This window comes from Neofelis nebulosa, chromosome X (assembly GCF_028018385.1).
Source record: "Neofelis nebulosa isolate mNeoNeb1 chromosome X, mNeoNeb1.pri, whole genome shotgun sequence".
In the NCBI taxonomy this organism is placed as follows: Eukaryota; Metazoa; Chordata; class Mammalia; order Carnivora; family Felidae; genus Neofelis; species Neofelis nebulosa.
The window spans coordinates 72,628,401-72,650,217 of NC_080800.1; the positions used below are offsets into that span (position 1 = coordinate 72,628,401).

The following is a 21,817-nucleotide window of genomic DNA, read 5'->3' on the forward strand; positions in this document are numbered from 1 at the left end:
CTTTACAATGTGGAAGTATGTTCCTCTATCTCTACTTTGCTGAAGATTTTACCAAGAATGGATGCTGTACTTTGTCAAGTGCTTTTTCTGCATCTACTGAGAGGATAATATGGTTCTTATCCTTTCTTTTTGTAATGTGGTGTATCACACTGATTGATTTGTGAATATTGAACCAGCCCTGCAGCCCAGGAATAAATCCCACTTGATCATGGTGAGTGATTCTTTTAGCTACTGTTGGATTCAGTTTGCCTGTAATTCTCTTTTATAGTGGGGTCTTTGTCTTGTTTGGCATCAAGGCAATACTGGCCTTGTAGAATTAGTTTGGAAATTCTTCCATTTCTGTTATTTGGTATAGTTTGAGAAGAAAAGTTATTAACTCTTTTTAAAATATTTGGTAGAATTCCGCTGAGAACCTGTCACTAGACTTTTGTTCATTACTGATTCAATTTCTTTGCTGGTTTTACATCTGTTCAACTTTTCTATTTCTTCCTGTTTCAGTTTGGTAGTTTATATATTTCTAGGAATTTATCCATTTCTTCCAAATTGACCAAATTTTTGGCATATAATTTTTCATAATATTCTCTTATAATTGTATTTCTGCAGTGTTAGTTGTGATCTCTCTCATTTATGATTTTACATATTTGAGTCTTCTCTCTCTCTCTCTCTCTCTCTCTCTCTCAGTGAGTCTGGCTTGGGTTTATCAATTTTATTAATTCTTTCAATGAACTATCTCCTTGTTTCATTGATCTGTTCTACTGTTTCTTTTGTTAAGTTTCTGTATCATTTATTTCTGCTCTAATCTTTATTATTTCCCTTCTTCTGATGGCCCTAGGGTTCATTTGTTGTTCTTTTGGTAGCTGCTTTAGGTGTTAGATTAGGTTGCATATTTGAGATTTTTCTTGCTTCTTCAGTTAAGCCTGTATTGTTATATTGTTCCCTTGTATGACCTCTTTTGATGCATCCAGACGGTATTAGTCTCTAAGGTTTTCATTATTACATATTTCCTGTACTGTTTTATTTCTTCTTTAATTTCCTAGTTAACACATTCATTCTTTAGTAGGATGGTCTATAATCTCCATGTTTTTCTGGTCTTTCAAATTGTTTTCTTGTGGTTGACTTCAAGTTTCATAGTGCTGTGGTCTGAAAGTATGCATGGTATGTATGATCTCAATCTTTTTGTACTTGTTGAGGGCTGACACATGAACCAGCATGTAATCTCTTCTGGAGAATGTTCCATGTGCATTAGAAAAGAATGCATATTTTCCTGCTTTAGGGCAAAAAATTCTGAATATATCTGTTAAGTCCATTTGGTCTAGCATGTCATTCAAAACCATTGTTTCATTGTTTCCTTAAATGATTTTTCCATTGTTGTAAGTGGGGTGTTAAAGTGTCCTACTATTATTGTATTGCCATCGATGAGTTTCTTCATCTTTGTTTTATTTTTGTTGTTGTTGTTTATTTTTTCGAGAGAGAGATGCACAGTGTGAGTGGGAGAGGCACAGAGAGAGGGAGGCACAGAATCCAAAGCAGGCTCCAGGCTCTGAGCTGTCAGCACAGAGCCCGACGCAGGGCCCAAACCCCCAAACTGTGAGATCATGACCTGAGCTGAAGTCAGACGCTTAACTGACTGAGCCACCCAGGTGCCCCACTTCATCTTTCTTTTAAAGTGATTTATAGGGGCGTCTGGGTGGTTCAGTCAGTTAAGCGTCTGACTTCAGCTCAGGTCATGATCTCATGGTTCATGAGTTCAAGCCCTGCCTTGGGCTCTGTGCTGACAGCTCAGAGTCTGGAGCCTGCTTTGGGCTCTCTGTCTCCCTCTCTCATTCTGCCCCTCCCCTGCTCGTGCTCTGTTACTCTCTCTCTCTCTCTCTCTCAAAAATAAACATTAAAAAAATTAAACAAAAATAAAATGATTTATATATTTGTGTGCTTTCAAGTTGGAGGCATAAATACTAAAATTGTTAGATCTTATTGGTAGATTGACCCCTTAATTATGATATAATGCCCTTCTTTACCTCTTGTTACAGTCTTTGGCTTAAAATCTAGTTTGTTTGATATAAGCATGGCTACTCTGGCTTATTTTGTTTTCAATTAGCATTGTAGATGTTTCTCCATCCATTCACTTTCAACCTGCAGGTGTCTTTGGGACGAAAATGAGTCTCTTTTAGGCAGCATATAGATGGGTCTTATTTTTTTTTTTCATTTATTCTGATACCCTATGTCTTTTCATTGGAACATTTAGTCCATTTCCATTCAGAATGATTATTGATAAATATGTATTTACTATTATTTACTATCATTACTAACATTTACTATATTACCTGTAAAATCATTGTTTCTGGAGATTTTCTCTGTTCCTCTCTAGTCTTTGTTGCTTTTGTTCTTTATTTTGCATACTCAAAATGTCACCTTTAATATTTCTTTCAGGGCTGGTTTAGTGATTATAAACTTTTTATGTTTTTTGGGGGAAACTCTTTATCTCTCCTATTCTGAATGACAGCCTTGCTGGATAAAGTGTTTTTCACTGCATATTTTTCCCATTCAGCACGTTGAATATACTATGCCACTCACTTCTGGCCTGCCAGGTTTCTGTGGAAATATGCTGCTAACCTGATGTGTCTTCCCTTGTAGATTAAGAATTTCTTTTCCTTTGCTGCTTTCAGAATTCTTTTCTTATCTAAATATTTTGCAAATATTATTATGATATGTCTTGTTTTTGGCGTGCTTTGGTTGATTTTGATAAGATTCTCTGTGCCTCCTAGATTTGGATGTCTTTTTCCTTCCCCACATTAAGGAAGTTTTAAGATATAATTTTCTGAAATAAACCTTCTGCCTTCTTTTCCCTCTCTTCTTCTCTTGGGACTCCTATAATACAATGTTACTCTGTAAGGAGTTGCCGAGTTCTCTAAGTCTACATTCATGATCCAATATTTTCATTCCCTCTTCTTTTAAGCTTTGTTATTTTCCATAATTTTATCTTCTATGTCACTTGTTTATTCCTTTAATTCTTCCATCATTGTGTCATTATATACAGTCAGTTTTGCATGTTGGTTATAGCATTTTTTTACCTTGTTTTTAGGTATTTTGACCTTGTGGTAAGGGTCTCCCTGGTTTCTTCTATGCTTTTCTAAAGCCTAGCTGGTATCCTTATGATGGTTGTTTTAAATTCTGGATCAGGCATATTACTTGTATGTATTTTGATTATCTCCCTATCCATGACTTTTGTTCTTTTTTTTTGAGATGAAATCTTCCATCTTGGCATGTTATATAGGTTTTATATCTTTTGTGTGTTAGGAATTCCTTTGCCTGGTCCTATTTCCACTAGATCTGAAGCTTTTCAACACTCTATGATCAGTAGACCTGGTGTGTGTGTGGGGGGGTTCTGCTGGTTTTCTGTGGGAGACGGCCTGCTGCTTCTCTGGCTCTCAATCACACTTGCCCTTTGTTAAAAGGGCACAGCACAGCACAGAGGGCAGGGCTTAGTTTAAGCAGTTCAAGCATCCATTGTGTGTGTGGTTTTGCTTGCTAAAGTCCACTTGTGCTGATGGGAGGGGTAAAAAATGGTGTCAGCCTGCTATCTTCCCCACAGAGGGGAGTTCATGCCTGCCACTGTTTAGGAAGCCCTCACAAAAGAGCAAATAATTTCCCCACTTGTGTCCCAGGCTTCCATCAGATTCCTACCTTCAACTGGTCTATGACCAAGCCATCTGCCCACCCAGGAACATGCTGATCCTGTGTTTTATCTCAGGTGACTGTCTGGGTTTCAAAAGTCCAAATTTAAGAAAAGCAATATGCAAAACAATTTAATTCTACGCTGCCATTTACACAGTATGCTATTATTTGTGTAAAAAGAAGGAATACAAATTTACATATATGTATACATTTTATATGCACAGTATAGTTCTGGATGGATACATAAGAAACTATGAAGCAGTGGAAAAAGGAATCCTAAAAGCAAAACTTATCTTAACTTTCATAACTCAAATGAATTGGAAAAATTTCACATTTTTATATTTACACTTACATTTTTATAATAAAATTAAGAAATATTAGCTGAGAGCTTTGTGAAGATGGCAGCATAGGAGGACACTGGGCTCACCACACGTCCTGCTGATCACTTAGATTCCACCTACACCTGCCTAATAACCCAGAAAACAGCCAAAGGATTAGCAGAACAGAGTCTCCAGAGCCAAGCGCAGACGAGAGGCCCACGGAAGAGGGTAGGAAAGGCGGCGAGGCAGTGTGCGCTGCACGGACTGGCAGGAGGGAGCCGGGGCGGAGGGGTGGCCCGCCACCAAGAAGAGCCCCCGAGTCTGGCTTGCAAAAGCAGAGGGGCCAGACGCAGTGTGTTTCGACAGCAAGCAGGACTTAGCATCTGGGAGGTCATAAGTGAAGAGTTCTGCTCGGAAAGCAGGAAGGCTGGAAGACAATGGGAGGGAGAGTTGCTGAGCTCTGGGACGACAGAGCTCAGTTTGGCAGGGAACAAAGGCGCTCACCAGCATCATCTCCCTCGCCCATTCCCCAGCCAAAATCCAAAGGGAACCGGTTCCTGCCAGGGAACTTGTTTGTTCCACGCAAACACCCAACGCTGTGCTTCTGCAGAGCCCCCCCTCCGGCAGCGGGTCTGATCCCTCCCACTGCCACAGGGCCCACCCTGAAGTGGATCACCTTAGGAGAAGCGAGCTAAGCTTGCCCCTCCTGCCCCTGTGCTCCTTGCCTACCCACCTTGCCTACCCCAGTTAATATGACAGATCCCCAGCAACACAAGCCTGGCAGTGTGCAAGTAGCCCAGACGGGCCACGCCACCCCACAGTGAATCCTGCCCCTAGGAGAGGGGAAGAGAAGGCACACACCAGTCTGACTGTGGCCCCAGCAGTGGGCTGGGGGCAGACATCAGGTCTGACTGCGGCCCCACCCACCAACTCCAGTTATACACCACAGCACAGGGGAAGTGCCCTGCAGGTCCTCACCACTCCAGGGACTATCCAAAATGACCAAACGGAAGAATTCCCCTCAAAAGAATCTCCAGGATATAACAACAGCTAATGAACTGATCAAAAAGGATTTAAATAATATAACAGAAAGGGAATTTAGAATAATAGTCATAAAATAAATCGCTGGGCTTGAAAACAGTATAAAGGACAGCAGAGAATCTCTTGCTACAGAGATCAAGATACTAAGGAAGAGTCAGGAGGAGCTGAAAAACTCTTTACACCCACACGCTTCCAAACTCAATCAGGAGGAAATAGAAAGCTTGAACAGACCCACAACCAGCGAAGAAATTGAATTGGTTATCAAAAATCTCCGAACAAATAAGAGTCCAGGACCAGATGGCTTCCCAGGGGAGTGCTACCAGACGTTTAAAGCAGAGATAATACCTATCCTTCTCAAGCTATTCCAAGAAATAGAAAGGGAAGGAAAACTTCCAGACTTGTTCTGTGAAGCTAGTATTACTTTGATTCCTAAACCAGACAGAGACCCAGCATGAAAACAGAACTACAGGCCAATATCCCTGATAAATATGGATGCAAAAATTCTCAATAAGATACTAGCAAATCGAATTCAACAGCATATAAAAAGAATTATTCACCATGATCACGTAGGATTCATTCCTGGAATGCAGGGCTGGTTCAACATTCGCAAATCCATCAACGTGATACATCACATTAATAAAAGAAAAGATAAGAACCATATGATCCTGTCAATCAATGCAGAAAAGGCCTTTGACAAAATCCAGCACCCTTTCTTAATAAAAACCCTTGAGAAAGTCGGGATAGAAGGAACATACTTACACATCATAAAAGCCATTTATGAAAAGCCCACAGCTAACATCATCCTCAATGGGGAAAAACTGAGAGCTTTTTCCCTGAGATCAGGAACACGACGGGGATGCCCATTCCACTGCTGTTGTTTAACATAGTGTTGGAAGTTCTAGCATCAGCAATCAGACAACAAAAGGAAATCAAAGGCATCAAAATTGGCAAAGATGAAGTCAAGCTTTCGCTTTTTGCAGATGACATGATATTATACATGGAAAATCCGATAGACTCCACCAAAAGTCTGCTAGAACTGATACATGAATTCAGCAAAGTTGCAGGATACAACATCAATGTACAGAAATCAGTTGCATTCTTATACACTAACAATGAAGCAACAGAAAGACGAATAAAGAAACTGATCCCATTCACAATTACACCAAGAAGCAATTTGACAATAAATTTCATATATTGAAAAAAATAAATAAATAAAAATAAATTAAAAAAAAGAAATATTTGCTGAATAATTGGGTGAATACTAATTAGTGAATCAGTATCAACCACAAATAAATAATCTATATTGGACCACAGAACACTAGTCTCCATTCCGCTCGGAAAGGATAGGAATGACTTGGATGAGAACATAGATTACATAGTCATCAATTTCCATTATATCAGAAAACTCATAAAAATAAAAAATACATTGGATTGTTGGTCAGTGTTCAGTGCTCTTGTCAACCATAGTAATCTACATCCCTTAAAAAAACATTAGGATAAAAATAGAGAAAATAAGAGGAACTGACATAATTTTCATAAAGTTTATGTTTCTAATTCAAAATTTGACTATTACTATTTTCTCTACACTTGATAAGAGAATTAATTTGTTGAATTCCAACTCAAATGTGGATTGATAATTTTCTTTAAACCTAAATAAGAAAGTTTACTAATGTTTGCTGTTTATATCTGCCTATAAGCATTTATGAAATTTTTTATTATGAAATTTATTGTCAAATTGGTTTACATACAACACCCAGTGCTCATCCAAACAGGTGGCCTCAATACCCATCACCCACCCACCTCTCCCTTCCACCCCGCATAAATCCTCAGTTTGTTCTCAGTTTTCAGGAGTCGCTTATGTTTTGGCTCCCTGCCTCTCTAACCATTTTTTTTCTTCTGCTCCCCCACGGTCTTCAGTTAAGTTTCTCATGATCCACATAAGAGTGAAAACATATGGAATCTGTCCTTCTCTGTATGACTTATTTCACTTAGCATCACACTCTCCAGTTCCATCCACGTTGCTACAAAATGCCATTATTTTTTTTCTTTCTCATTGCCAAGTAGTATTCCATTGTGTATATAAACCACAATTTCTTTATCCATTCTTCAGTTAATGGACATTTAGGCTCTTTCCATAATTTGGCTATTGTTGAAAGTGCTGTTATAAACATTGGGGTACAAGTGCCCCTATGCATCAGCACTCCTGTATTCCTTGGGTAAATTCCTAGCAGGGCTATTGCTGGGTCATAGTGTAGATCAATTTTTAATTCTTTGACAACCTCCACACTATTTTCCAGAGCGGCTGCACCAGTTTGCATTCCCATCAACAGTGCAAGAGGATTCCCGTTTCCCACATCCTCTCCAGCATCTATATCAGCAAGCCTCCCGATTAGTTCATTTTAGACAATCTGACTGGCGTGAGGTGATATCTGAGTGTGGTTTTGATTTGTATTTCCCTGATGAGGAGTGACATTGAGCATCTTTTCATGTGCCTGTTGGCCATCCGGATGTCTTCTTTAGAGAAGTGTCTATTCATCTTTTCTGCCCATTTCATTACTGGATTATTTGTTTTTCAGGTGTGGAGTTTGGTGAGCTCTTTATAGATTTTGGATACTAGCCCTTTGTCCCATATGTCATTTGCAAATATCATTTCCCATTCCGTTGGTTGCCTTTTAGTTTTGTCAGTTGTTTCCTTTGCTGTGCAGAAGCTTTTTATCTTCATAAGGTTCCATTAGTTCATTTTTGCTTTTAATTCCCTTGCCTTTGGGGATGTGTCAAGGAAGAAATTGCTACGGCTGAGGTCAGAGAGGTCTCTTCCTGCTTTCTCCTCTAGGGTTTTGATGGTTTCCTGTCTCACATTCAGGTCCTTTATCCATTTTGATTTTATTTTTGTGAATGGTGTGAGAAAGTGGTCTAGTTTCAACCTTCTGCATGTTGCTGTCCAGTTCTCCCAGCACCATTTGTTAAAGAGACTGTCTTTTTTCCGTTGGATGTTCTTTCCTGCTTTGTCAAAGATGAGTTGGCCATACGTTTGTGGGTGTAGTTCTGGGGTTTCTATTCTATTCCATTGGTCTATGTGTCTGTTTTTGTGCCAATACCATGCTGTGTTGATGATTACAGCTTTGTAGTAGAGGCTAAAGTCTGGGATTGGGATGCCTCCTGCTTTGGTCTTCTTCTTCAAAATTACTTTGGCTATTCGGGGCCTTTTGCGGTTCCATATGAATTTTAGAATTGCTTGTTCTAGTTTCGAGAAGAATGCTGGTGCAATTTTGATTGGGATTGCATTGAATGTGTAGATAGCTTTGGGTAGTATTGACATTTTGACAATATTTATTCTTCCAATCCATGAGCAGGGAATGTCTTTCCATTTCTTTATATCTTCTTCAATTACCTGCATAAGCTTTCTATAGTTTTCAGCATACAGATCTTTTACATCTTTGGTTAGATTTATTCCTAGGTATTTTATGCTTCTTGGTGCAATTGTGAATGGGATCAGTTTCTTTATTTGTCTTTCTGTTGCTTCATTGTTAGTGTATAAGAATGCAACTGATTTCTGTACATTGATTTTGTATCCTGCAACTTTGCTGAATTCATGTATCAGTTCTAGCAGTCTTTTGGTGGAGTCTATCAGATTTTCCATGTATAATATCATGTCATCTGTAAAAAGCGAAAGCTTGACTTCATCTTTGCCAATTTTGATGCCTTTGATTTCCTTTTGTTGTCTGATTGCTGATGCTAGAACTTCCAGCACTATGTTAAACAACAGCGATGAGAGTGGGCACCCCTGTCGTGTTCCTGATCTCAGGGAAAAAGCTCTCAGTTTTTCCCCATTGAGGATGATGTTAGTTGTGGGCTTTTCATAAATGGCTTTTATGATGTTTAAGTATGTTCCTTCTATCCCGACTTTCTCAAGGGTTTTTATTAAGAAAGGGTGCTGGATTTTGTCAAAGGCCTTTTCTGCATCGATTGGCAGGATCATATGGTTCTTCTCTTTTTTTTGTTAATGTGATGTATCACGTTGATTGTGTGGCAAATGTTGAACCAGCCTTGCATCCCAGGAATGACTCCCACTTGATCATGGTGAATAATTCTTTTTATATGCTGTTGAATTCGATTTGTTAATATCTTATTGAGAATTTTTGCATCCATATTCATCAGGGATATTGGCCTGTAGTTCTCTTTTTTTGCTGGGTGTCTGTCTGGTTTAGGAATCAAAGTAACACTGGCTTCATAGAATGAGTCTGGAAGTTTTCCTTCCCTTTCTATTTCTTGGAGTAGCTTGAGAAGGATAGGTATTATCTCTGCTTTAAACGTCTGGTAGAACTCCCCTGGAAAGCCATCTGGTTCTGGACTCTTATTTGTTGGGAGATTTTTGATAACCGATTCAATTTCTTCACTGGTTATGGGTCTGTTCAAGCTTTCTATTTCCTCCTGATTGAGTTTTGGAAGAGTGTGGGTGTTTAGGAATTTGTCCATTTCTTCCAGGTTGTCCAATTTGTTCGCATATAATTTTTCATAGTATTCCCTGATAATTGTTTGTATCTCTGAGGGATTGGTTGTAATAATTCCATTTTCATTCATGATTTTATCTATTTATCTCCCTTTTCTTTTTGAGAAGCCTGGCTAGAGGTTTCTCAATTTTGTTTATTTTTTCAAAAAACCAACTCTTGGTTTCATTGATCTGCTCTACCATTTTTTTAGATTCTATATTGTTTATTTCTGCTCTGATCTTTATGATTTCTCTTCTTCTGCTGGGTTTAGGCTGCCTTTGCTGTTCTGCTTCTATTTCCTTTAGGTGTGGTGTGAGATTTTGTATTTGGGATTTTTCTTGTTTCTTGAGATAGGCCTGGATTGCAATGTATTTTCCTCTCAGGACTGCCTTCGTTGCATCCCAAAGCGTTTGCATTGTTGTATTTTCATTTTCGTTTGTTGCCATATATTTTTTAATTTCTTCTCTAATTGCCTGGTTGACCCACTCATTCTTTAGTAGGGTGTTCTTTAACCTCCATGCCTTTGGAGGTTTTCCAGACTTTTTCCTGTGGTTGATTTCAAGCTTCATTGCATTGTGGTCTGAAAGTATGCATGGTATAATTTCAATTCTTGTAAACTTATGAAAGGCTGTTTTGTGACCCAGTATATGATCTATCTTGGAGAATGTTCCATGTGCACTCGAGAAGAAAGTATATTCTGTTGCTTTGGGATGCAGAGTTCTAAATATATCTGTCAAGTCCATCTGATCCAATGTATCATTCAGGGCCCTTGTTTCTTTATTGACCATGTGTCTAGATGATCTATCCATTTCTGTAAGTGGGGTGTTAAAGTCCCCTGCAATGACCACATTCTTATCAATAAGGTTGCCTATGTTTATGAGTAATTGTTTTATATATCTGGGGGCTCCTGTATTTGGCGCATAGACATTTATAATTGTTAGCTCTTCCTGATGGATAGACCCTGTAATTATTATATAATGCCCTTCTTCATCTCTTGGTACAGCCTTTAATTTAAAGTCTAGTTTGTCTGATATAAGTATGGCTACTCCAGCTTTCTTTTGGCTTCCAGTAGCATGATAAATAGTTCTCCATCCCCTCACTCTCAATCTAAAGGTGTCCTCAGATCTAAACTGAGTCTCTTGTAGACAGCAAATAGATGGGTCTTGTTTTTTTATCCATTCTGATACCCTATGTCTTTTGGTTGGCGCATTTAATCCATTTACATTCAGCGTTATTATAGAAAGATACGGGTTTAGACTCATTGTGATGTCTGTGTGTTTTATGCTTGTAGTGATGTCTCTGGTACTTTGTCTCACAGGATCCCCCTTAGGATCTCTTGTAGGGCTGGTTTCATGGTGACAAATTCCTTCAGTTTTTGTTTGTTTGGGAAGACCTTTATCTCTCCTTCTGTTCTAAATGACAGACTTGCTGATAAAGGATTCTCGGCTGCATATTTTTTTCTGTTTACCACACTGAAGATCTCGTGCCAATCCTTTCTGGCCTGCCAAGTTTCAAAAGAGAGATCAGTCACGAGTCTTATAGGTCTCCCTTTACATGTGAGGGCACGTTTATCCCTTGCTGCTTTCAGAATTTTCTCTTTATCCTTGTATTTTGCCAGTTTCACTATGATATGTCGTGCAGAAGATCGATTCAAGTTACATCTGAAGGGAGTTCTCTGTGCCTCTTGGATTTCAATGCCTTTTTCCTTCCCCAGTTCAGGGAAGTTCTCAGCTATAATTTCTTCAAGTACCCCTTCAGCACCTTTCCCTCTCTCTTCCTCCTCTGGGATACCAATTATGCGTATATTATTTCTTTTTAGTGTATCACTTAGTTCTCTAATTTTCCCCTCATACTCCTGGATTTTTTTTTATCTCTCTTTCTCTCAGCTTCCTCTTTTTCCATAACTTTATCTTCTAGTTCACCTATTCTCTCCTCTGCCTCTTCAATCCGAGCCGTTGTGGTTTCCATTTTGTTTTGCATTTCGTTTAAAGCGCTTTTCAGCTCCTCGTGACTGTTCCTTAGTCCCTTGATCTCTGTAGCAAGAGATTCTCTGTTGTCCTCTATACTGTTTTCAAGCCCAGCGATTAATTTTATGACTATTATTCTAAATTCCCTTTCTGTTATATTATTTAAATCCTTTTTGATCAGTTCATTAGCTGTTGTTATTTCCTGGAGATTCTTCTGAGGGGAATTCTTCCATTTGGTCATTTTGGACAGTCCCTGGAGTGGTGAGGACCTGCAGGCCACTTCCCCCGTGCTGTGGTGTATAACTGGAGTTGGTGGGCGGGGCCGCAGTCCGACCTGATGTCTGCCCCCAGCCCACCGCTGGGGCCACAGTCAGAGTGGTGTGTGCCTTCTCTTCCCCTCTCCTAGGGGCGGGATTCACTGTGGGGTGGTGTGGCCCGTCTGGTCTACTTGCACACTGCCAGGCTTGTGGTGCTGGGGATCTGGCGTATTAGCTGGGGTGGGTAGGCAAGGTGCACGGGGGCGGGAGGGGCAGGCTTAGCTCGCTTCTCCTTAGGTGATCCACTTCAGGAGGGGCCCTGTGGCAGCAGGAGGGAGTCAGATCCGCTGCTGGAGGTTTGGCTCCGCAGAAGCACAGAGTTGGGTGTTTGCGCGGAGAGAGCAAGTTCCCTGGCAGGAACTGGTTCTCTTTGGGATTTTGGCTGGGGGATGGGCGGGGGAGATGGCGCTGGCGAGCGCCTTTGTTCCCCGCCAAGCTGAGCTCTGCTGTCCGGGGGCTCAGCAGCTCTCCCTCCCTTTGTCCTCCAGCCTTCCCGCTTTCTGAGCAGAGCTGTTAACTTATGACCTCCCAGACGCTAAGTCGCGCTTGCTGTCGGAACACAGTCCGTCCGGCCCCTCCGCTTTTGCCTGCCAGACTCGGGGGCTCTGCTTGGCCGGTGAGCTGCCCCTCCACCCCAGCTCCCTCCTGCCAGTCTGTGGAGCGCGCACCACCTCGCAGCCCTTCCTACCCTTTTCCGTGGGCCTCTCCTCTGTGCTTGGCTCCGGAGACTCCGTTCTGCTAATCCTCTGGCTGTTTTTTGGGTTATTTAGGAAGGTGTAGGTGGAATCTAAGTGATCAGCAGGTCACGCGATGAGCCCAGCGTCCTCCTACGCCGCCATCTTCCCTCTCCCTCCTACTGAAGTCTTTATGATGTTATATTACTTCATGTAATTCCAAATTACAGGGTGTTGATTAACAAGAATTCCTTTGGCCTTGTGGAAACCCAGGCTTGTTTAGAAATAGGTTTATAGAAGACATGAAAGGTCAAGATGTGATAAAAGCAAACTCTCCATGAAGAATTGTCTCAATCTCAAAGCACACATAATAAGATTAGAACTAACAGCTATAGAAAGAGAGTAATAAAAATATCAAGAAAAACCAAGGAGACAACACCTGGCCTCTTAGATCTAAATGAATAAATCTTTAAATTATAAGTATCCCTTAATGCAGCAAAGGTAGACCTAAGAGGGAAGGATATTGCCATACATGTCTACTTCAAAAAACAAGATAAGTATCAAATATACAACCTAACCTTATGCCTAAAGGAGCTAGAAAAAGAACAGCAAATAAAGCCTAAAGCCAGCAGAAGAAGGGAAATAATAAAGATTAGAGTAGAAATAAATGATATAGAAACAAACAAATAAAAAACCCAGTAGTATAGATCAAGAAAACTAAGAGCTTGTTTTTTGAAAGAATTAATAAGATTGATAAACCCCTAGCCAAACTTAAAAAAAAAAAAAGAGGACCCAAATAAAACCATGAATGATAGGGGAGAGATCATAACCAACACCAGAGAAATACAAATCGTTATAAGAGAATATTATGAAAAATATACAGCAACAAACTGGACCATCTGGAAGAAATGGACAAATTAATAAAAACACACAAAAACCAAAGCTGAAACAGGAAGAAACAAAATGGGAACAGATGCATATCCAGCAAATAAATTCAATCAGTAATAAAAAATCTCCCAACAAACAAAAGTCCAGGACCTGATTGATCCCCAGGGGGAAATCTACCAGACATTTAAAGAAGAGTTAATTCCTATACTTCTCAAACTGTTCCAAAAAATAGAAATTGAAGAAAACTTCCAAACTCAGTATATGAGGCCAACATTACCTTCATTCCAAAACAGACAATGACCCCCATAAAAAGGAGAATTACAGGCCAATATCCCTGATGAACATGGATGTAAAAATTCTCAATAAGATACTAGCAAATTGAATCCAACAGTACATTAAAATTATTATTTACCATGATCAAGTGGGATTTATTCTTGGGCTACAGCGGTGGTTGAATATTAGCCAATCAATCAACATGATAATAAAAAGAAAGGATAAGAACCTTATGATCTTCTTAATAGATGCAGAAAAAAGCATTAGCAAAATATGGCATCTGGTATTGATAAAAACACTCAAAAAACTAGGTATAGATGGAACATACCTCAGTATAATAAAGGCCATATATGAAAGAGCCACAGCTAATATCATCCTCAAGGGGGAAAAACTGAGAGCTTTTCCTCTATGGTCAGGAACAAGAACAGGATGTCCACTCTCACTCTTACTATTTAACATAGTACTGGAAGTCTTAGCCCCAGCAATCAGACAACAAAAAGAAATAAAATGCATTCAAATAAGCAAGGAAGAAGTCAAACTTTCACTCTTCTCAGGTGACATGATACTCTGTAGGAAACTTGAAAGATTCCATAAAAAATTGCTAGAACTAATACATGAATTAAGCAAAGTCACAAGATATAAAATCAACATGCAGAAATCTGTTGCAGTTCTATACACCAATAATGAAGCAGCAGAAAAAGAAGTCAAGGAATTGATTACATTTACAATTGCACCCAAAACCCTAAGATACGTAGGGCTAAACCTAACCAAAGAGGTGAAAGATCTGTACTCTGAAAACTATAGAGCACTTATGAAAGAGATTGAAGAGAACACAAAGAAATTGAAAAATATTCCATGCTCATGGATTGGAAAACAAACATTGTTAAAATGTCTATACTACCCAAAGCTATCTACACATTTAATGCAAACAAAGTACCACCAGCATTTATCACAGAGGTAGAACAAACAATGCTAAAATTTGCATGGAACCACAAAAGACCCTGAAAAGCCAAAGCAATTCTGAAAAAGAAAGGCAAAGCTGGAGGCATCCTGATTCTGGACATCAAGTTATATTACAAAGCTGTAGTAATCAAGACAGTATTGGTACTGTCACAAAAACAGACACATAGCTTCATGGAACAGAATAGAAAACCCAGAAATGGACCCACAATTATATGGCCCACTAACTTTTAACAAAGCATGGAAAAAAGACAGTCTTCAACAAATGGTGTTAGAAAAACTGGATGGCAACATGCAGAAGAATGAAATTGGACCACTCTCTTACACCATACACAAAAATAAATTCAAAATGGGTGAGAGACCTAAATGTGAGGCAGGAAACCATCAAAATCCTAGAGAACACAGGCAGCAACTTCTTTGACCTTGGTTGGAGCAACTTCTTAGACACATTGCTGGAGGCAAGGGAAACAAAAGCAAAAATAAACTATTGGGACTTCATGAAGATAAAAAGCTTCTGCAAAGTGTAGGAAACAATCAACAAAATTAAAAGGCAGCCTATGGAATGGGAGAAGATACTTGCAAATGACCTATCTGATAAAAGGTTAGTATCCAAAATCTATAAAGAACTTGTCAAACTCAACACCCCAAAACCAAATTATCCAGTTAATAAATAGGCAGAAGATATAAACAGGCACTTTACCAAAGAAGACATCCAGATGGCTAATAGACACATGAAAAGATGCTCAACATCACTCATCAATCAGGGAAATATAGATCAAAACCATGATGAGATACCATCTCACTCTGTCAGGATGGCTAAAATTAACAATACAAGAAACAACAGGTGTTGATGAGGATGAGGAGGAGGGGAACCCTTTTGCACTGCTGGTGGGAATGAAAACTGGTGCAGCCACCTGTGAAAACAGTATGGAGGTTCCTCAAAATGTTAAAAACAGAATTACCCTATGATGCAGTAATTGCACTATTAGGTTATTTACCCAAAGGATACAAAAATACAGATTCGACATAGTACATGCACCCCAGGATTATCAACAACAGCCAAACTATGTAAAGAGCCCAAGTGTCCATCAAGTGATGAACGGATAAAGATATAGATATTATATATAAAATGTATATATAGATATACAATGGAATATTATTCAGCCATCAAAAAGAATAAAATCTTGCCATTTGCAAGGACATGGATAGAGCCAGAGTGTATTATGCTAAGTGAAATAAGTCAGTCAGAGAAATACAAACACTATATGATTTGGCTCGTGTGAAATTTAGAAAAAACAAACAGATGAACATATGGGATGGGGAAAAAAGAGAGTGAGGGAAACAAACCATAAGAGACTCTTAATGATAGAGAACAAACTGAGGGTTGATGGAGGGTGGTGAGTGGGGAATGGGCTGTATGATTGATGGGTATTAAGGAGGCCACTTGTTATGATATGAGGAGCACTGGGTGTTGTACGTAAGTGACTAACCACTGAATTCTACTTCTGAAGCTGATATTGCACTGTATGTTAATAAACTAGAATTTAAATAAAAATTTGAGAAAAAAAAACTATGAGTATCCCTTAAGAAAATTTTACCAAGTTTATTTTCTAGAAAACTTCTAATGGGAAGGAATCCAAATAACTAAGTGTAGAGTCTGTTGTGTATTGATAAGTTTCCAACGGACTTTAACACTTAAGTGGTCAATGGCTAATTTTACTCCCTAGTATTTTTACTAGAATTTGAACCTTAATCTCTGGTAACAATTAAGATATTACTACATATCTGATAGATCACATTAAATATATGACAAATCTAGTTTGAATCTTTTCTAAAGTTGTCAAAGTACATTTATTTTTCAGTATTGCAAATAGTGATTGCAGCCTGTTCCATCTTTTCTTTTTACATTTCAGAATTTATAAAATTTGAAACATCATAATATATGTGTAATGTTCTATTGCTGAAAGCTCCAAATCTCTTTGCACAAAAAGGGATTTAGTAATGTGAGTGCAGCCCTATAGAGGGAGTAGGTTGGCTTTAGGATTTTTAATGCCTATAGAGGAATTTCCAAATAAAGGAAAAAAAAAGAAAAGAAAACAACTTTCCTTTAAAGTCAAATCTAAAAATTTCAATTACAAGTTACCAGAGATAAATTATTTTAACACACATCTTAATAAGCATTTCTGTCAAAACACCTGTTGAACACAGTTTAGGATTTATCTTTAAAAAAATTTTTTTATGTTTATTTATTTATTTTGAGAGAGAGCAAGCTGGAGGGGGGAGAATCCCAAGCAGGCTTGGCACTATTAGTGCGGAGCCCAATGAGGGTTCAAACTCATGAACCATGAGATCATGACCTGAACCAAAACCAAGAGTTGATTTTAACCCACTGAGCCACCCAGGCGCCCCAGGATTTATCTTTTAAAAAGCTGGTAAATATAAACATTTCTGTCAGTGCTTTTTGAAAACCTCTACTGCTTTTCTATTCCTTTTTGAAAACCTCTACTTTTTGTGGAAGCTTTTTCTGCCTCTGATTTCTCTTCTCAAATGTCCTTTTTTGCTCCTTCTTCTTTTTTTCCCACAATAACAACGTAGTAAAGATGATTTAATACCTTTTAAAAGTGTTTTATGCTTGCATGAATTGTAGTCTATTATGTTAGAGTCACTTATCACTGTATTCCAAAAGCAACTATCATCACAACTTCTTAACACTTTAACTCCATACAATTAAAAAATTGTAACAGTATGAAGCGATTAAAAGGATAGTTCTTACTACTTGTTTGATGAAATGACAAAAGGAGAAAATATGTTGAAGAGAGATACAGGAAAATCTAATTGAGGACATTTATGTCTCATTAAGGGGAAGGGAAGCCCACCCACTTTTCCTTTTTGATACTGCTATGTACAAGATCTAAATAGAATTCAGTAAAGATCTAAAATTATTTGCATTTTGGAACGATATTGGAGAAGTGGCCATAGCTGTATCATTGGTAACGTTTTGTAAGGAAATGAAGCATGGATTTCACTTTATGAATAACAGCCTGTAAAGGAAAGGAGCACAGGAAAGGAAACACCTCGATTTCAGAGAATCAAAAGCTCCACGGGAGTCTTAAAACAACTTTGCTGCAGTGATCTAACCACTTCATGCTGTGTGGAAAGGACCATGCCTTTTCCCTGGAATGTACCTTGCCTAGACATTTTGCTTATCGTGAAATCTAGTAGTGGGTTTAGGGGCACTTGACGTGGGGGAAGAGGAATCTTGAGCTACAGTGCAGGACATGGCGCTGTAATTACTGGGCCATCAAGCCCATAGATGAAGGAAGAAAATGTAGTATTAAAGAGCGCAAACCCTTGCTGTTCTCTCATATTCTGTAATGACTGTCTTGAGTCTTACGGGAACTTTTCCTATCATTTTTTTTTTTCCCCAGGGATGGGGCAGGACAATCTTGAAACTAGGGAAAGGAGACAGAGAAAACAGTCTGTTACTAGACAGTGAAGCAAGTGCGGTAAAATGAGGCGTCAGTCCACCACCTGCAAACCAAATCCCTTAGCCTACTTTCCAAAGTGATTCATCACTGGCTCACCGCGCCTGCTAGTGCTTAGGATTAGGGTTAGCAACCTGCAACTCTGATCTGAGTGCGGTTTTGAACGCTGGTTCCTCTGTGCGCTGAGTATTGGAGAATTTACACCAAGCGCTCTAGGTGGGCTGAACTCACTGGAGTCTTTCTCCTGGAAGCTGGGTGAAGCTATCTAAGACCCACAGAGTTTAGGAGCAATGTGCAAATGGAATTGGAGCTGCCACCACCCTTTCAGGAATTGAATCCAGGTGCAGGGTGGTTCAGGGTTGCGGAGAGGCATGTTTTGGACTCGCGCTTTGTGTTCCCACATCAACGTTGGTGGGGTATGGAGTGAGGGGCCTATATCCCAGGCCACTTTGAGAGTTCTGCGTGATAATTGGACGTTCTCTCCTCTGCCTGCTAGGCTAGAAGCAAAGGAACCACACCGCCCCCTTCTCAAGCTCCATCCTCTTTTACCAGCGAACCCTGAAAGCCCCTCAGGTAGTTGGGAGGCCGGCCAGAGAGTCTCCACCTCCTCGCGGGCAGCAGCCATTGGGCGCGCTCAGGAGCCGAGGCGGGTGGGGTCCATTGGCTGGGGGACGCTGCCAGTCTCGTAAGAAGGAGTGTTGGGGGTGGGTTCTCCGAACGCCGCGCGTCCGGGCTACTAGCCATTTGCTGCGTAGTGGGTGAGCGTGAACGTGAGTGTGAGCCGGGCTACGATAGACTTGAAAACAGCTTGGAGAGAGCAAAGCGCGCCAGAGTGTGGGAGCGAGTGCGAGGAGACCTAGAGGAGACAGGGCGAGAAAACAGGGCCCAAAAACCTACGATTTGAGACTGAATGACCATGGCTGTCTCCGTACCTCCGGTGATCTCTGCAACTTCCAGCGGTGCCGGCGTTCCGGGGGGCTTATTTCGGGCAGAAACCTTGTACTCGACTCCTGGGGAGCCTCCTCGTCTCACCCCTAATATGATCAACAGTTTCATGGCTAATAACCACAGCAGCAGCGCCAGGGGTGGCGGAGTTGGTGGAGCCACCGGAGGCAGTGGCAACACCAACACCGAGTGCAGGATGGTCGACATGCATGGGGTGAAGGTGGCTTCGTTCCTGATGGATGGTCAGGAACTGATTTGCCTGCCGCAAGTCTTTGATCTCTTCCTTAAGCACCTGGTGGGAGGGTTGCACACGGTGTACACCAAGCTGAAGAGACTGGGCATATCCCCCGTGGTATGTACTGTGGAGCAGGTCCGGATACTCCGCGGTCTGGGGGCCATCCAGCCGGGGGTGAACCGCTGCAAACTCATCACCAGAAAAGACTTCGAAACTTTGTTCACCGATTGCACCAATGCCAGGTGAGATACTCATTTTTTAGCTTACTCTTCCCTCTTTGCCCTCTTCTGCATGTTTCATCAACAGCATCCAACTTTGTAGAGTGCCTTAACTAGATTGCCTCTACTCTTCAGGCTGTAAGTCGGTGGGGAAAGGGGACTAGAAGGACTCATTAATTGTTCTTCCCTTCTGGTCTCCCCGCTCAGTGTCAGGGCATGGGTCTAAGTCCGGTACAAACTTCAGTTTGCTGTCCTCTACTGAAACTTTTCAGCTTTTCGTCCATATCTTGCATGGCATTTTTGGCTGCTTGTGGTTGTTAATTTCTCTATGTGGTTTTCATTCTTCTTCTGTGGCCATACGGGTCGGATAGGTTTTCTCCTGAACACAGACACCAGGGGCTTTTTTTTGGGGGGGGGGAGAAGGCTGGCAGAGCTGTAAACTGGTCTCCTAAACTGGCAAATCCAGAATACAGCATTTGGGGGAGGCAGAGGGTCTGAAATCTAGAATCCAACCCAGAGGGTGATTCTTTTCCCATCCTGTGTGTTTGTTGTGAGAGTGCACGGCGTGTGTGATGGTGGTGATGGTGATGGTGTGTTTATGAGTGTCTGTGTATGAAAGAGAGCACACACACACACACACACACACACACACACACACACACAGAGAGCGCGCAAGAGCGCGCGCTAGAGAGAACGCGTGTGTGTGAGCCAATGCAGATGCCTGCTGGGCAAAGCTCCCTGGTTCAGGATACAGAAAAGTCAATGGATCCCATTAAAAAAAAAAAAAAAAAAAGAATGACAACAGATGTCACTTTCCTGGGGTCGTCTCTTTTGGGTCATCCGCACAGGGCAATGTGGGGAATGAAACGCTGGGTCTGGGAACTGGTTGAGGGTTGAAGTAGAAGTTGGAGAGGATGCTTCCAGCTCTTCCCCACCGCCAGGCAAACAGTTGGAAGGATCCTATTCCCCCCACAGAGAGGATTCCTTAAATGATGATCATGACCAGCTTCTCTGGTTGTAAGTGTACCTTCTTCATATGACAGTTTAGAAGTACATTGTAGAACAGATGTCTATTCGCATATGCCCATAAGCAAATTGTATTCAGTATTTTCCGAGTTTAAAAAAAGAAAGTGAAGTAAACTATACTCAAGAGTATTTGACTTTTTAAAGACCTGTGAATTAGTCCTCTTAGTGTTTTTATTCCATCTCCAGGCTGGTAATCATGTTGTTAATGTACACATTTGGCATACAAACCAATAAATCATCACTGGGTTAAAGAGAGCAAAGGGATTTGTTGTAAAACAGCACTACTGTTGATCATTTTGCAGAAAACTTCTGCAGAGGTGGACTTTCTCACAGGGCAACTTTAAATCATAAGAGCCCTGGATTTACCAACTAAAACGAACTGAATTGTCACATCTGTTGTAAAATCCAAATTACTATGTATTGTTGAAGTTTACTGACGACTTGTAGACAAACTGTTGCTGACTGCTACAATAAAGTAATGCTACAGAACTTACAAGGGAACCTTTCTTCCCCCACTTTGAGCAGTGTTCTCCTGTGTTCTAGCAATTAAACAGAAACCTGTTTTATGAGAACTTCTAGGTGATTCATATCTGGGGCTTATAAACCTGGTTTATTAGATCAAATTTTCTCAAGGTAGATAGATGACATTAAAACACAAAGAATAACTGCTCCCTCGATAAAATAAGCAATTATGTTTTAAGAGTAGAAAGGAAATTTTATTTTGACCACAAAGCACTGTACTAACATACAAACTCAGAAAATTACCAGGGACTTCAGATGAAAGTCATCTAGTTCTTTTGCTGCCATTTAAAAAGACACATTTAAACAATTGCAGACATGAAAACCTATCTCCCCCACCTCCACTCTTACTCCTCCTCCTTCCCTTCCCTCTTCTTTATTACAAACACCCATTCTTAAAGTGGAACAATTATTATATGCAAGAAATTTGCCCTACTTCGATAATTAATTTACACATCCTTGAGCAAAATCTATGACTTTCATTTAAAAGTAAATAGATTAGTATTTTAATGTGACTTTGATACTTCCTCTGTAAATGGAAAGTTTTCTTTAATTAATTTTTACTACAGCTACTTACTGAAGGGAAAAATGATAGATTACTCTGTATCAAGAAGCAGGTGTTCTTATACTATTTTTGGACCCTAATATGTGATGTGTTTTTAGGTTATTATTTAATTCAGTTAAGTTTTATTTACTCCTTATCACAGCATTGGCAGTGCTAACTTTTTTGAGGGCTTAAATTGCTTTTATATATGTATATGCATGTATACAGGTCATAGGGAAATAT

At 40.1% G+C, this 21,817-nt stretch overlaps 1 protein-coding gene across 1 annotated transcript in view; it reads left to right on the forward strand.

Annotated features, from left to right (window-relative positions):
- The first annotated feature begins 18,760 nt into the window (after window positions 1–18,760).
- The window catches only part of DACH2 (dachshund family transcription factor 2), a 748,066-nt gene continuing 745,009 nt past the window's right edge, over window positions 18,761–21,817 (forward strand). The window contains exon 1 of the mRNA XM_058712506.1: window positions 18,761–19,509. Coding sequence (XP_058568489.1) covers window positions 18,998–19,509 — 512 coding nt within the window. The 5' untranslated portion in view covers window positions 18,761–18,997. The remainder of the gene's footprint in view (window positions 19,510–21,817) is intronic.